General features: G+C 47.8%; 2 protein-coding genes across 2 annotated transcripts in view; both read left to right on the top strand.

Moving 5' to 3' along the window:
• The window catches only part of LOC309686254 (lactosylceramide 4-alpha-galactosyltransferase-like), a 48,839-nt gene that overhangs the window by 198 nt on the left and 31,926 nt on the right, over nt 1-16,715 (top strand). The window lies entirely within an intron of this gene.
• LOC309686253 (lactosylceramide 4-alpha-galactosyltransferase-like) lies at nt 32-14,968 on the top strand (the record flags this gene model as incomplete). The annotated part of the gene is made up of 2 exons (XM_082498833.1): nt 32-76; nt 13,841-14,968. Exon 2 carries the CDS (start codon nt 13,874-13,876, stop codon nt 14,966-14,968), a length of 1,095 nt encoding a protein of 364 aa, XP_082354959.1. The 5' UTR covers nt 32-76; nt 13,841-13,873.

Below are 16,715 nucleotides of genomic sequence, written 5' to 3'. Positions count from 1 at the left end.
AAAAAAAAAAAAAAAAAGCGGGGATCCGGATGACAAGCTCCTGACCGGCCGTGAGGTAGAGAAGAAATTCCTGGAGGTGAGGAGGAGAGAGCGAGGGGAAAAAAAATAATAATCTTAATCCTTACAGCAATTTACAATGATGAATTAAAATAACCCCAAAGCACCACCCCAAAAGCAGCAGTGGCTGTGCCCAGGGAGGAGCCGTTTCTCGGTACCGTCGGGGGGGGGGGGGGGGAGTGATGCCTCCCGCTCCGGGGCGCGGGGGCGGCTCGGGCGGCGCCGCCGGCCCCGCGTCTCCGGCGAGTAACGGGTACGTTTCCCCGCCGGCTCTCTCCCACCCGACCGGACCCCGACCCCGACCCGGCGGAGCAGCCCCGGCAGCGGGCGGCCGGGGCCCGTCCGAGGGCGGGACCGGCGGGGGAGGGCGGGCGGGCGGGCGCTGCCGGTGATGCCCCCGGGGCGGCGGGAGGAAGCCGCGCTTCTCGGCGGGCACTTCTCGGCGGCCCCGGAGGTGAGGCGGGGGGCCCGGGTGCTGCGGGGAGGGGTGGGCGGCGCGGCCCCGCGACGGCGCCCGGGCGAAGCGAGGGCGACGCGGGTCTCGGGTTGCCCGTGGGCCGGGGCTGGGTGGCTTCGTCCTCCCTCTCTCCATCCCCCCTCGGGGAAAGGTGTGGGGGTTTGTTTGTTTGTTTGTTTTTTTTTTCCACGGGGGGAGCTTTTGCATGAGCAGAGAGCCGCCCCGGCCACCGCGGTACCGGCCACCAGCCGCCCTACGGGCAGCCCTTACGGGTGGGTCGGAGCCGTCCCGCCTGCCGGACGGCGGCTCTGCTCGCCCCGTCGGGAGCAGCGGCCGGGACGGGAGGGCTGCCAGGCCGGGAGCGGGGGGGGAAGATGGGGTGGGGTGGCCTGGCAGCCGGACAGCCCTCAGCAGGGACCCCCGGGCAGCTCTGAGCTGCCTCCGTGGGGCTGCTGGGCCCGGTCGGAGCTCTGGAAATAGCGGTTCCTATGGTCCAGGCAGGCAGAGAGGGTGTCTCCATCCCGGTGGTGGCAAGGCGTTTTGGCTGAGGTTTGTGAAGGGGAGAGTCTCTCGGGTCCCTACACAGCTTTGTGAGGTTTTCTTCTGTGCAGGCTTCGCTGTCAGAGGGAGCTGGTGAAGGTGCGGATGAATATAGCAGCCGCAGGGAAGGGAGCTGCGCGTACAGTGCCCACGTTGTGCCGCAGACTGAAAGGGCTCCATCCTACTTGAAAAGGACAGGTCGAATGACTGAAGCTGTGGGTCCAGGTGAATGGTGGCAGCAGCACAGTGGGAAGATGAAAAGGGTCGGATGGGATGGAAAGATGTGCAACTTCTCTCTGCCAGTGATGTGACCTGGCTTGGGTGAGAGGGTGGAAAGAGAGCAGAACAGGTGACAGAGGAGAGTGCAGTTGGTGGGCATGTTCCCAGGCACACGTGCCCTGAAAAAAAGTCAAAGTCTGAGCTGGGATAAGGTCTGAGGAAGAAAGATGGACACTCGCAACAGAGCTGTAGAAATGCTTGCTGGGGCAAGAGGGGGAAGAAAGCCCCTACAAAAGAGGCATAAGAAAAGCTGTAATTCTCGTAACTGTAGTAAACTGAAAGTAGTAATCCTGTTGAAAGAAGGTGAGTTTAGAAGCTTTGGCTAAGAATAAGCTATCCTGGTTAAACTAACGTGTTGTTTCCTAATGCGTGAGAGGTTGCTCAGAATAGACTGGATGTTTTTTAACCCTGAAGAAACCCTCTCTAGCTTCTGCTGAGCTCTGATGCTTTTGCACTGTTATTCATAGTTTTTGTTGCTGTGGAAGTCAGAGGAGCAAATCTTGCAGAACTCAAATTCCCCTTTTTTGGTTCTTGTAGCAATTCCAGCAGCGTCTTGAGGCACAGGCTCTGTAGGAGGAAGTGCTGACTGGGGAGTCATACGTGAAGGCCCTTCTCATGTTTGCGTGCCCCTCATTTGACAAGACAAAGATGGCAGTCATCCTTGAGGGCCGGAGGGTGTGATGTTGGGTGAATAGCAGTCTGCCTGCCACGAGTTAGTTTTAGGTGCGTAGTTCAGGTAGCAGCTGGTAGCTGTGCCCAAAGTTTTCCTTCTCACAGGATTTCTACCAGCTCTCAAGGCATTGGCTGTCTCCATCCAACAGTGGCTCTAATTAAGTTTTTCCTGCTCATGGGTGTCATGGGCACAAGTTCAGTAGTTATGGACTGTGAAGGCCTCGGTGTGCAATTTGATGTTACCATGGAGCTAAGTTCAGTGATACTAAAGGATGCAGTCTACTGGCTGTCTGTTCTTGCACCTCTCTCTGTGCCAATATTTGTGCCTGTCTCACCCTGCAGTGGAGCAAAACCAGTTCTGAGAGCTAAACGGGTAAGAAAATCAAATTCTTCAGCCGAATTGGCTTTTTGGTGCTTTAGCTTTCAGGGCCTGTCACAGCAAGGCCAGAGGAGTGTCAAGGAAGAACCTGAGGAAGAAGGGAGTGGGGCCACTTGCTTTAGCAACAATTAGCCATTGCTTTGGTTTTGTCATGTCATCAGCGGATACTTTGGCACAAGGTACTTATGAGTAATTCTACTTCCATCTTAATTTTGTTGTGTTTGGTCATTAGTATAGAGACAAGCTGCTGTCTGCCAGGCGCAGTTACCATATAAAACCATACAGATGTCCTGGTTCCATATATAGAGGGACTAGATGAGCCATGTATAGTGTTGGATACATCTTGCCGTCAGTGCTGTTGTGGTTTGGATCAAGTTCCAGTATGTCATGGCAGGAGAGACTGGGGACACCCCTCTTGTCTTTACTGGCAGCCCCCCAGTAAAACAGTGTAGCTGTGCTATCATTTAGCTCCCTAAAAGTTGCATTTCCCATGCTTGTTAAAAGCTCGCACTCTGCCTTCTGGCTTTGAGATCCCTTTCTCTGCTCTCATCTGGGGTTGTTAGTGTTGTTTTTTTTTTGCCCCCCCCAGGCACTCCTGCCCAAACAAATACTTAACCCCCCCTTGTGTTGCTGGGTCATTCAGATTTCAGAACAGATTCACAAATCTTAATTTGGGTGGTGCTTTCACTTGGAAACAGGTGATATGTTACTGACTCACTTCTTAGCTTGTTTCTGCTAACTCTTACAATTATCTACAATTATCTTAAACTGGAGCTGGGAACTCTGCCCAACAGTTTAAATGAGGTCTCGGGGAACTTCAGATTATGGCATTGTGAACCAGCTGCTCCTCTGTGCGTACAATCATGTCAGTATTTACATTTTTGTGTTAAAAAGGAAAATATTCACACTATGTTTTGTATAAGTGCACAAAAGCTGCCAACATACATGGATTAATATCTTCCGATCTTTAATATGTTCAGCCTTGCAGTGGCTCTGTCAGATAGGAAAGTACTTTTCCACATCACAGGAGGAAGGTTGTGTTAGAGACAGAAAAACAGCCCCCCCTGAGATCCTTGAAGAAATTTAGACATCCACTTCACTACGATTTCAAGGCAGAGGTGAGATTTTATGCTTTAGTTTTAAGTGATGTATATCTTGGCCCGTAAGAAACCTATTCCAGATTAGCAAAATAAATAGAAGTCCCCTGAATCCATGTGCAGTGGTCTGCTGTTGGACCATCTTTCCTCTTCATCGTGTCTCTGGATTTTAAAAACAGATAGAGAGAAAGAAAGTGTCATCCAGATTAGGGGAAGGAAAAATCACTATACGTTGGCCTATTAGGCTTAAAGTGTTTAATCATTAGCATGCTCTGATACACTGTACCTCTTAGCTTGTTAATGCTGCTGGATGCCCAGTCATATATGACTGACCCGTAGAAGAGGACAGCATCTTCTGTGCCTTCTCTCTCTTTTGCAAGATCTGCTGGGAAGCCCTTGCATAAGCTTGTAGGCAGCAGTAATTCCGGTGATTAATAGGGTTTGCTCACTTCCCGACCAGGCGTCGTTCTGACATCTGTACTTCTCATACATCCACGTCCTTCCAAAGAGCTGCTCCTTTTCTAGCCATGTGCCAGTATTTGCTTGAGCTGTGAGGGTTAAAATAGTGTTTAGATTTAAATTTTATACACAGTTTCCAGCCCTATTACACAATGAGTATGCAAGGCTTTCTACAAATATGCAGTAATAGCAAACCACTATTTGAAAGCTGTTGGTGGCAAAGAGCTCTTATCAGTTTGCTGGCTGATCTACTGCTTTTTTCTGCCCCTTTTTTCTGTTTCTCCTTTCCAGCAGCTCTCCGGAGCCAAATTTTGCTTTCTCTTTTATTTTAAATATTGATGAGGGCTTTGTGTGGTCTGTTTCTTGAAAGCTAAAAGCTGTGAGGTACAAAAACTGCTCCTTTCAGTTAAAAAAGACCCAAATGCTAAGCTCTACCAAAAAAAAAGAAAATATTGGGAAACTTTTCCTGACAGGGTGCTGAATAAGATGCTCCTGTACTATTTTGGGGGGAAGGAGAGGTACCATTCTGACTATGCACTGTAGTTGGGTTCCTGATTTTGACAGCCTTTCTCTACCCCGGTTTGTCTGTAAATCTTTCTCCTCCCATTTGCGCCCCACAGTGATCCTGGCATCTTTCCTGGCTCCACCGCACTTGTCGCATGGCTTGGTGCTCCCACCAGGATGAAGCCCTTCACCTCGCTGTCCCCCAGGGACCTTGGTTCAGCACAATGGAGCCCAGCTCTCTGACACTATGCAGTAGTTACCCCAGCAGTACACTGGGGAGCCATGCGGGGCACTGGGGAATGAGGGGGCTGGGCAGACCCTCCCGACCCATGTCAGCCCCCGTGGGCTGAGTGGGGCAGCCCTGGGGTGCAGCGGGCTCAGCTGGGAGCCCCACACAAAGCCCAGCCACGGGGCCAAGGCAGCTCTGGCGTCAGTCTGTGGGGCAGGGACTGGATCGGTGGGGTACAGGGCCAGGCACAGGCATGGCTGCAACGTCAGGGGCAGGAGCCCCAGCTTAAAAGTCCTCTCCACCTTTTTCAGTTCCTTCTCAGTTCCCTGCCTGTAACCCGGCTGCCTTGTACAGTGCTTTCTCCTCTGTTGAGCAATTCCATCTTCTGCCCTACCTCACAGCTCAGGGTTTCTGGGTTGGTGATGCTTGCTGGCATCATCTCTCGTTCCCAAAGCTGTCCCATGTGGCTGCTGCTCCTGGACGTCTCCTGTGGTGGGCTGAAGGGCCATGGCAGGGTGGGCAGGAAGGTGTGGAGCAGAGCAGTGTGGGGAAAGATACACCTGCCATGAAGAAGTGACAGGGCTATGGCCTACTGCAAAGGAGGGATAGCAGTTAAAAAAAAAAAAAAAGAAAAAAAAAGAAAAAAAGGGGTGTGCTTCAAATTACCGCGGCCCTTTTTGAGTGGGGAGACAGGTTATGGCTCCCCCATCCCTGGAGTGCTGTACTCCACCACTGGCAGTGCTGGCCAGCTGGACGATGTCTGGTGCTGGGGGCTTCACTGTGTGTTCTGCTGCTGCATCTGTCAGGTGTGAGTAAATGTCATTGCTTTATTAATGAAGTAGGCATAGAAATCTCACGAAGACACCAGGCTGTAATGTTTTACTTGAGCTTATGAAGCTTCACTAAGAAATCCTCAAGATCATGTGACATCCTTGCAAGGCCACACAGAGTCTTGTATTTCAATAAATAGTCGAAAGACCAGTCATAGCTTCTCGTAAAGTTAAGAAAAAAATCCATCTTCCTGGGACTTTTTGGGTAACCTGAGGTGTCCCTGAGCAGGTGAGGTATGTGGGGGGTGAAGAGTAGATGTCCACCAGAGGGCCCTCCCTCCCCACACCTTGGTGGCCTCACCGCAGAGGTGCTGCTCACACCTGCAGAACTCCCTGGAAGGCTTTGGGAAAGCTGCAATCAGAAATGACCGCTTCCACTTCAGCCCTCTATTCGTCTGAGCAGGCAGTCACGGTTTCAATATTAGAAGTCTCTGCTTTTGATCCAGTAGCTTAATTCTCTATGTGGATGCCGTGTGGAGCATGAATAGCATTGAATTGTAAAAGGAATTCCTTCAGGGAGGTTATGTGTGATCCTGATACGCAGCAGTTTAGCTAAGTGCAAATAGCATGCTAGCATGAGGTGCGCAGAAGTGAACAGAATCAAATGCGTTCTCTCTTGGTGTTGCATATGTACAGTATTACTACTGGGGGAAACCTTAGTAAGCAAGAAACTTTAATTTAGATTTAGGCTTTGTCAAAAAAGTCAAGGCGTTTTAAATGTGTCAACTATGGTACCTTTGGAAAGGCCACCGTGTTTCTCCCTCAGGCTGTGATCACGTGAATGGCTTCATACGAAGTGACTTGCATCTGCTTCCATAGTCTGCAGCATTGGGGCAGAACTGAAAAGCCCAGCTCCAAACACCAATCCTTTGTCCACCTTTCTGCTGCAGGCTGCCTTATTCCAAGTATTTCCAGAGACAGCTCTTGACCATAACTCTCCATGGCACATAGTAACAATTCAGAGTATCATTTCCCATTTACTGTTCTTGGCAAATGTGCTAAACTTTTGTTTGAGTGAAGGGATGAAAGCTGAAGGGCCAGTGCAGAGCGGTGTTGTGTATGGGCTTTGGATTGAAAGACACTGCACGCTTTGCTTTGACAATGCACTTAGTCTGTAGATCTCCACCACCACCCCCCACCCCCCCCCTCACCCCCAATTGTTCATGATGAAAGCTTTACAGGCTTTAATTTTCCATTGTGCTTGAAAGGAAGGAAATGCATATCTGTAGCTGCTCTGAAACACAGTAACTGGGAACTGATTTATGTAAACTTTTAGGGGCTTTTTTTTTTTTTTTCTTTGGTTATACTTAAGGGTGACTTAACACCAAATGTATTTCATGGGAATTACGCCCACTGGTTATTCTAAATTCCCTTAGCTCTAGATTCAAGCTTAATATATTTAATTTTAGTGCACCAAATGTTACTTAAAAGTCTACCTTGACAATTGTCCTTTGATACTTGCTTGAAATTTTAAGATTTTTTGTATTTTCTTGTGACTTATGTTTCCAGCAGCTTTTAGAAGAAAAAACTATAGGTGCACTCCCTAAAAAACTTGTCATGGCTTTCCAAGAAAAACAAAAGCAAGGGCTAAAACCTGTTGGCAGAGACAAATGGAATTATGGATTTGACCTTCTCTATGAAGCAGCAGCAAAAAGACTCTGGGTCTTTCGTAATGTTGGGGAAAACATCCCGGACTCGATATTAGGGAGCATGCTTAACAAAGCATTTAAAACCAGCACTTTACCTGACCCATGTTGAAATGCTCTAAACTTCTATTATATCACCTTCAGTTAACTGCAGCCCTGTCTGCCTAATGGAAACTCCCGAATGGCACTCCCCGTGCCCTCCTGAGCTAACAGCATATTGCTTCAGCCATGGTGAACTCCCCATCGGGGATGAAACAGAAGGAGGTATCTGGCAGCATGTGAAGGCCACTTTGTGGGATGGATGTTGTGATTGATGCTGGGATGTGGCACACCGTCCTGCACAGAAAGTACTATACTAAAAGTACTTTAAAGTAACAAACAAGTTTATTCCTTGATGTGTGCGCCGCAGTAAATGAACTCAACAGATCTGTTCCCTGCCCCATGGGAAAGTGCAGCCTGGTTTCTGTGAGGGAGGACCAGGCTCTTGACTCTCACTGCTGTGATACCTGTTTGCTCCTAAGTCATCTCTGCATCGTCCCAGCAAAGTCTTAAAGCGCCTCTTTCTGACAGGGTCAGGAAACTCCCTTGCTTAGAGCTCATTAATGTTTGCTTTGCTTTTTAGTCACAAAGCACCGCTAAAGTAAAAATATGAGTGAATTTTAAGCAAACGCAGCTGCATGTTTGCATTGGCGTGGCAGTCATTTCTGTGCTTGTGGTCATTTCCTCTTGTTTTGTTTCATCGATTGAAATTACTAGATGGGACTTCAGTGGTGTGTCACCATCCACCATCTTGTAGTTTCAGATAAGACTTCAGCAGACATGATAGGAGGAAATGGAGCTTTTGCTATAGCCCTAGAGGTGTTTGCCCTGCCATGGAGGAGCCTGTGGTTTCCCTGGTGCTTTCACTGTTGTTGCTGGAAGAGCTGTTGTAATCTGCTGCACCTATTTAGTGCCAGAGGTATTTCTCTCCTGTTCAGCCGCTAAGTATTTGTAAAAGAAATCTAACTCGGACATTGCTGTCTCCCCACTGATCACAAGGGAGACATGTTGAGGGAACAGTAGTACTCTCTTAACTACCTTCCCACGGTTTGTGCTTCAGTCAAGCTGTTCTGTCAAAGCTAAACCACCAGAAAAGCTTTGTATTTATTTTGTAGGTGGAATTTTCTGCCTCAGATACCTGAGGGAATTCCCTTTTTGGTGGAAATTTCTCCGTAGGTTGGTTTAGCTGCAACACAAAGCCTTGCTTTCTGGAGAAAGATGTACAGGTGGCGTGGCAGTGCTGGGACATCCTTACCTTCCTGCTTAACTGGTACAGAGTCATTTGGCATGTGCTAAGGAGACGTTTAGGGTAAGCTGTTGACAGGCTTGTGCAAATTATAAAATGACTTCTCTGGAACGTGAAGCCACCAAAAAATTGTTGGCAAGTCCTTTGCATAGCAAGTAGGTAAATGATGGCATGTCACTTACGGTTGCTCCTTTTCTTTGTTTAAAGAATTTCTGAAGAGTTGTACAAGGAACTTATGGTCACAGGTGTTACCACAAAGGGAAATAAACACATGAGTCTCTTGGGAAGTCGGTAACCTTGCCCACCTAATGCGTTTTATAACCAGTTTTGTTTGCACTAGATAGTGAAGAGCTATTCACCAGCTGGTAATCCAACGTTCAAATACAGATTTCACCCTTACAGGGGAGGAAAAAAAAAAAAAAAAGAAAGCTAGGGACTACTGTGTAATTAAACATTACAGGGTACTCCGTACATGCCATAACTGGCAGAGTTTGGGGAACTGGAGGCTGCAGGGGTGACCTGTGCGGAAGGGGTCCGTGACCTGTGCGGAAGGGGTCCATGACCTGCTCTGTGCTGGTTCCAGCCAGCTCCAAAACGGACAAAACCAGCCCATTGCACACCAAAACTGCAACGGGTCAGAGCAGCATGTGGTGCCTTAGCTTGAACATATTTAAGAAAGGGCACCAGCTGCTAGGGACAGGAGTCACAGAAAGGACACATGAGAGGATACACAAAAGGGCACACATAAGGACAAACACAGGAGGACACATGTGAGGATGCATAAAAGGGGACATGAGGAGTCACAAAAAAGGACATGAAAAGGTGACATGGGGCAGGAGGCACAAGAGGATGGTGTGAAGACAAGTAAAAGGAGACACAAAAGCAAAGATGTGAGGAGACACAGGAGGAGATGTGAGAGGGAACGCGGGAAGACATGCGAAGGGAGATGTGAAGAGACATGTCTGGAGTAAAGGGAGAAAGAAGTGGAGGAGACCTGTGGAAGGGGACATTGTTGGGTATGTGGCTGGAGATGCTCTCTTGGAAGGAAGCACTCTGTGCTAGAGAAAGTATCCTTGAGGGACTGCGACACATGCTGGAGCAGCGACACCCCTGAGGATCTGCAGTTTGCGGAGGACCCACAATGGGACAGGGACAGCTCTGAGGGACTGTGGCCTGTGGACAGCCTGTGTCAGGGCAGATACACACCAAGGGACTGCAGGCTGTGGAGGACCCATGCTGGAGCAGAGGAGCTGTAAGAAGCAAGGAGCAGTGGGGGAGGGAAGTAAGATGCCAGGAGCGGCCAAAAGAAACCATTATGCACTGACCCATAGCCTCTTGTGCTGCCTGTTGCCTCATCAAAGGAATTAGGGTTGACTGAGTGAGACCCACAGTGAAAACAAGGGATGTTGAGACTAGGAATGGGGGAGGAGAGATGTTGGACTGAAGATGAGCCTGGGTAAAGAGGAGGAAAGGTGTTTCCCAAAGTGTTTGTTTAATTGTTGGATGGTGGTCTTTTTTTGGTCCATTTTTTTTTCTTTCCTCAGTACGTGAATCAGTAATTGAAAGTTTATGTTAATTTGTAATAAATTAAACTAAGTGAAATTCCCCAAGTCAAGAATGTTTTGCCTATGGCACTATATTCATTATGCTGGCATGTAAAGTAGTTTAGCAATGACGTGGCCAAACAGTACAAACCCCATGTGGACCTAATCTGGGTGGAGTTTCCCCTCTCCATGTGTGAGACCGGCATATCCCTGTATAAGTGCGTTGGTGCTTTAGCATTTTCCCAAGTACAGCTTTCTAGAGAAGGGCCGGCACCAGTCAGTTGCGGGCGTTCATGAGTGATGATCTTTGAACAAGTTGCGTTAGCAAAAGCCGTAGAATGGATGCAGTTTTATTGGCAAAGTCTTCTATTCAGGCTGTAAAAGATTAATTGTGGGGCAGAGCTGGAGTAAACTTTTGCCGTTGATGTACTGCTTCTGCAGGGTGGAGTTGCATAGCCATTGCTTCCCTCTTCCCCCCCCCCCCTCCCCCCCCCAACTCTTTGCTGGTGCAGTATTACTAGCCTAGCAGTAACTATACCACATACTCCAGGTGTAACGTTAAAAAAAAAAAAAAAAAAATCTCACTCCCTCGCTCTTCTTCCTTCCAAACACGAGTGGAGAGATAGAGAGAAAAGGGAGAGAGCAGAGGGAGGGGAGATGGAAAGGTCTTGCCTTTTGTTGCAACTATATGGAAAGAAAGTGTGTGTTACCCTCTTAGAGTCTGAAGGAAAGCAGAGGGCACAGAGGGGAAGTGCAGCTCGCTGTGACGTGGCTGTTCCCAGGCATGCCAGTGCCCGGTGCTACAGGCTGGATGGTGAGTCATTGTCTACAGGTAGAGTAGAAATGCTCCAAAGTGGTCTCTCTCAGACACTGGAGATGTGTTGAAAAATCATAGGATGATAAACTTTTGTTCAAATGGAGGAAAAAAATTGAGAGTTAAAAAAAAATCTCAGCGGAGAGTTTTCTTTTTTTTAACTGAAGAATGATTAATCTGAAATGGAAAATTCTGTTCTGTTATTAAGATAACCTGTAGCTATCTGTCAAGCGTAATGTAGTTGTCTATTACGTTCTGCGCATTTAGTTCATCTCAGAAAAATTCTGGTTTTGCTGTTGGATTGGATTGTATTGATTTTATTTCTCTGACATTTTGCAAACTTTTACCAAAAGGGAAACAAGGATCACAGCAGAGAAGACACTAAAATGTTTTGCATCTTTCAGACAGTTGGGATTTTTTTTTTGTTTTGTTTTGTTTTTTCTTTAAAGACTACATTCCTTGTGAAACCTTACTGTGTTTTTTTTCTTTATTAAGAGCCTGGCACCACTATGCAGGCTTTGAGGAAGGCATTGGCATGTTGATGACGGCGCCCTTCAATTAGTCTGTGCGCTGACACACCTTATTTCAGACCGTTAAAAACTGTTGGACTTTCTGGGAGATAAACTCAGCTCTACTATTCCAGCTGCTGCAACATTATCTCTTTACGATTAAATATACACTTTGGACTTCAGAGATCTAAACTTGGAGGCTGGCAAGGACAGTCGCACGAGGCTTGTAAAAGCAGAAATAGCTCTGTGTACCCCAGCTCAACTCAACTGCCTGACAGGAGAGTGTACAAGTGTCCCCGTACGCTTGAGCGTACTGCTGGAGAAGGTCTGGCTCTGTGGGTAGAATAGGTGGGAAAAGAGAAGAACGTGTCTTTTAAAGATGACTGCTGTACTGAAGGTTGAACAGTCATAATATTTGATTCTCTTTCACAAAGTCTGGTTTTAAATGGTAAAAGAAGGGGAAAAAATGATTTATTTTTTTTTTTTTCAGTGAAGGAAAGTGTTAAGTACTATAAGCCTAGAGGCTTAAATATTAAACTAAGATCATGGTCAAGAACAGAGGTGCCATGTGAAGGAACGCCATAAACACTACTGTGTTGTGGAGCTTTGTAGCAAATATGGGATACAGGTGGTTATTGAGGAATAAATGTAAGGGAAACAAGTACCATTCTGTGAATCTGGGAGCTGACACCTCTTGACAGGAACAGATGATAGCACTGGGGTTTTAGATAAGTTCACTATCAGGTGTCAGGATCCATCAGTATGGCAGCAAACCAGAAGACAAAAGATAATCTAAAATCCTAGTACCAAGGATTATTCCTGTACATGTCTGACTTGAAAATAATGGACTGATGAAGATAAAATCGAGTAAGTGCTATATTTCCTTACAAGTGGCAAGCACAGTAGGCATCCAGGGAAGTAAGGGTCACTAAGGGAGAGGTTTGAACATATGTTGTTTTTGAAGGAGAGTAACCTTTGCCAGAGGACAATATATCATACCAGATCAAACAGCCTGAGAAAGGTGATACTGCTGCTCGCCTGGTGAGGTGTCCAGACAGTAGTGAGGCTGAAGAAGTATTCAGCAGGCGCACACACGCACACAGAGCACACGTATGCACCACATGTATATGTACATATATTACATGGCTGGCCAGACAGATCACAAGCAGACACTCAGAGCACCCATATGAACGTAGTCAACACCAATAGCCTCATCTTGCTCCCCTCTCTGACTGGACAGGATGGAAGTCCACAAGTAAGCATATACACAGACATGTACAAGGTGAAGTTCTCCAGCAGCTGGGCTTAGACACTCAATGCAGTAGCTACCCCTGGATCCCAGTCTGCCCAGTTGCTCGCACCTGGACATACAAGTCCCCAAGACCACAGCCCTACTCCAGTTGCTAATACAAACTGTTAAACACACACACAGAGCTGGCCAGGACTTTCCATGTCCCATAGCTGATGCCCCTGTGTTCTCACCCTTAGAGACACATAGGTGCTGTCACACCCAGAGCTGTCCCTTAGGGACTCACTCATGGTCTTGGCTCCCAGGCCACTTTGCATACTCACAGGTTGGTCCACTTGATCTTTGCTCGCCATTGCACACTTGAGCACCCACAGTCACTCCAGTTGCTGGCACCATGGACTCACGGGCCCTCCGGCCCATGGTCTGACCCCAGTTGCTGCATTCACGCCCCAATAGGCACGTGTGTACAGAACTGAAAGCCCTCACCCTGGAAAGAGTCAGAAAGGAATTTAATAAGAAGACAAGAGAGACTGCGCTGATCAGGTGCAGGGCATGGCCAGACAAGCGTGCTGCCCAGCAAGCTATTTACCTGTGTCTGGCCCTTGTAATCCCCTTACGCTTCTACTTTCCCACTCTTGTTCGTCCCAAAATCACCTAAACCCATCCTTTGACCTGCCGTTGGTTCCTTTGCTAAATATCTCATAGTAAGTTCTGTGCAATTCCAGACTGTTCTTCTGCACCCCGTAATATGTTCCACCCCTAGGTAGTGACCCCTGTAGTCTGAGAGGTGATCTGGAGAGCTGCTTCTGGTGACTCTGGTGAGGGGTTTCATGCCTGGACCCTGGGACAGTCCTGGGAGGGGCCCAGACAAAGTGCTGATTTCTCCAGAGTCCTTGAACTGGGATCCCGCCTGCCATTATGCTTCTGTGCTCCTCTGGGCTTGGGCAGATGGCTCTTTGATGGGCTAATGGCTGCTGTGGTGGGCTTGGGAGTAGCCTGGCAGGGTATATTTGGGCTTGTCCCTCTGAGCTTTTTGTGAGCATACAGATGAGCTCTGTCACTTAACCTCACAACCTGAACATTGGGCTGTGGTTTCTGATGGGGCCCTGTGGTTGCTGTGGCAGCATGGAGAAGCCAGGATGCTTTTTAAAAGATGACCTAAAGGTATAATTCAAGCATGTTGGCATGAAGGAGAGTTCAGCATGCAGCTCTGCCATATTACTGTCCTGAGGCTGGTGGTCTGTTGCCTTCCCTGTCAATGTCTTTTTTTTCTTCTTTCCTTCCCTTCAGATCACGACGGTTGTCTTGGGAGAGCAGGTTCTGATGGGAGCGAGAATGCTCAGGATACTCAACTGCCTGCCAAAACTGACCAGGGTGGTGATGAGCCACAAGCTCGGGGCTCTGTTTATCCTCGCCTTTAAGTTCATGTCCTTTGCCTCCATCATGTTTTACTGGAGAATTACGGAGGACCCTAAGGGCAGGGGCACGGTCTACAGCTTGCCTGTTGAAATCCACTGTGCTCACTTTGTGCCTTCTCCTCCCAACACCATTGCTGGTGGGCCCCCTCCTTCCCCAGGGGATGTGTTTTTTGTGGAGACCTCGGAGCGAACTAACCCAAGTTACCTGTTCATGTGCTCTGTGGAGTCAGCAGCCAGGATGCACCCTGGGACAAGGGTTGTGGTGCTCATGAAAGGTTTGGCAAAAGGGAATGCCTCATTACCCAACCACTGGGGCTTTTCGTTGCTGAGCTGCTTCCCCAATGTGGAAATCCGGCCCCTGGACTTGCCAGAGCTTTTCTCTGGCACACCTCTGGCAAAGTGGTACTTGCAGGCTCAGCATCGCTGGGAGCCTTATTTCTTACCTGTCCTGTCTGACGCCTGCAGAATTGCCATCATGTGGAAATTTGGTGGCATCTACTTGGACACAGACTTCATTGTGCTTAAGAACTTAAAGAACCTCACCAATGCCCTTGGTACCCAGTCCAAGTATGTACTGAACGGGGCCTTTCTGTCCTTTAAACCCAAGCACAAGTTCATGGAGCTTTGCATGAAAGACTTCGTAGAGAACTACAACAGCTGGATCTGGGGACACCAGGGCCCACAGCTCCTAACACGTGTCTTCAAGAAATGGTGCTCCATCAGGAGTCTTCGGAGCAGTACAAGCTGCAAGGGAGTGAGTGCTCTGCCCCGTGAGGCTTTTTATCCCATTCGGTGGCAGGACTGGAAGAAATACTTTGAAGTGGTCAGCTCCTCAGAGCTTCATCACCTCTTTAACAACACCTATGCAGTGCATGTATGGAACAAGAAGAGCCAAGGGACAAGGCTAGAGATCACATCCCAGGCTTTGCTGGCTCAACTTCATTCTCACTTCTGCCCTGCCACATACGATATCATGAAGAAGGACTCCGAACGTCAATGACTCAAGGGTCAGCTAAGAGATGTTCCATGGGAGCCCACAACTCTCCAGCTGTTCCATCACAAATGAACCTTCTTTTGAAGAGAGGTGGTGGGAGTTGAGGATAAATGCCATTTGTGGAGTGTAGGTGGAGCCTGTAGCTTTAGCTGATGTCTGTGCAGCTCTTTGTCTTGATTTTAACCACCTACCAGCAACATTTTTTTCTCTGCAGGACCTTTCTTCTGCTCTGCTTGGTCAGGTAGAGCAATCTCAGGAGGGGAGCAAGTTCTAAGCCACTTGTGGCAGCTTCCATCAGCCTTTCAGAGGAGTAAGGTCCCTTTTTATGGCTGTAATTCTGGAAGAGGCCTTTGTAGAAATGCATATCTCATTGCCTGATTCTCAGGACTTTTGAAGTGCAGTCCTCAAAACAACAGAAGGATGGGAGAGCAAAGAGGAACTGAGAAGGAAGTTAAGGATATGCTAGAGGAGGTGCCCTGAGAAAAATGTAGACGAAAACAGAGAGGAAAGAAAGGGCTAAATCAACTTATTTTTCTTTTAATTCCCTCTCTTCTGAAGCCTTTGGTGGAGGACACTTTCTTGTGTCTGTTTTGAGCAGGGAGCAGGATGCTGCACTCTGTTCGATGTCATAGATGCAAAGACATGGAAATTTGGTGTGAATCAGAACACGAGAATCTGAGGCCAGCTCATCATTTAGAAGGAGCTCTTGTGCAGCAATGTTCTATTTTATAGTAGCGTCAAATCAACACCCTGTGATGAGCAGGAGAGCTCCTGCAAATCACACTTTAAATTGCACCTCACACAGGAAGAGCTGAACTATCTTTTAGGCTGAGTTTGTCTCTGTGACCAAATGCCCATAACTGTGTGTAAGATGCACCAGATCTGTCAGCACTTGGACGGCTCCCAAAAGAAGGGCGTAATATTTCCAAGTATTTCCAAGGTTACAGAAAGCGTGGTAGGGAACCTGTACGGTCTAAGTTCAAGTCCATTCATGAGTCATTTGTGGTAGACCTCTTCAAGTAGCCTGGAGTACTCCTGCAACTCACTGTTCAGAAGTACAAATCTTTCCTGGGAGGTCTTGAGAAGGGCAGTGGAAAGCTTTACTCTTCTCCCTGAGCATCTTTCTGAATTGCAGTGGAGAAAGGTAATGTAACTCTTGCAAGGTACTGTTGTGCCTTTGAGGGTTCCCACCACAGAGGCAAGTTTGTTGGACAAACTGCGAGAAAACTCGTCCCTTGCCTTGATGGACAGAAGGATGTATTGATGCTCTTACAGTTCTCATTGGAAAATAATGGAGAAAGAGCAGTGAGGAAACAAGAATAACATTGATAACATCAGCATCATTATATCTGGTCCCCACCACACATTAAAGGAGATCGCTGAGGCACATGAGCTTGGCACTGCGACAGGCTTAATGCAGATAAGCATTGGCCATCTCCTCTCCTACACTACTAAGAGATTATGATCTCACTGTAAAATCTTTTCTGCCTCCAGTGCACCTCCTCTTCTTATGCCTAGGAACAGCAGTGGGGTGGTCCAATTGTCCCTTTGATGATCACAAGTTGGTCAGATCTTCAGTGTCACTTGGTTCCAAAGTGACAGCTCTTTCACGTGGTGGTTCCTGAACGTCCTCTGACTGTGACTCAAATAATTTCTAGATCTGCAGTTGTCTGAGGCGTCTTCTGTTTCCCAGGTCAACCATAAGCAATGTGAGGTTTGCTCAGTTCAGCCAAGGTCAAAAATGTAAAAGACT

This window comes from Vanellus vanellus (genome assembly GCF_965231255.1).
Source record: "Vanellus vanellus genome assembly, chromosome: 1".
NCBI lineage: Eukaryota > Metazoa > Chordata > Aves > Charadriiformes > Charadriidae > Vanellus > Vanellus vanellus.
This window is presented reverse-complemented; position numbering and strand designations above follow the sequence as displayed.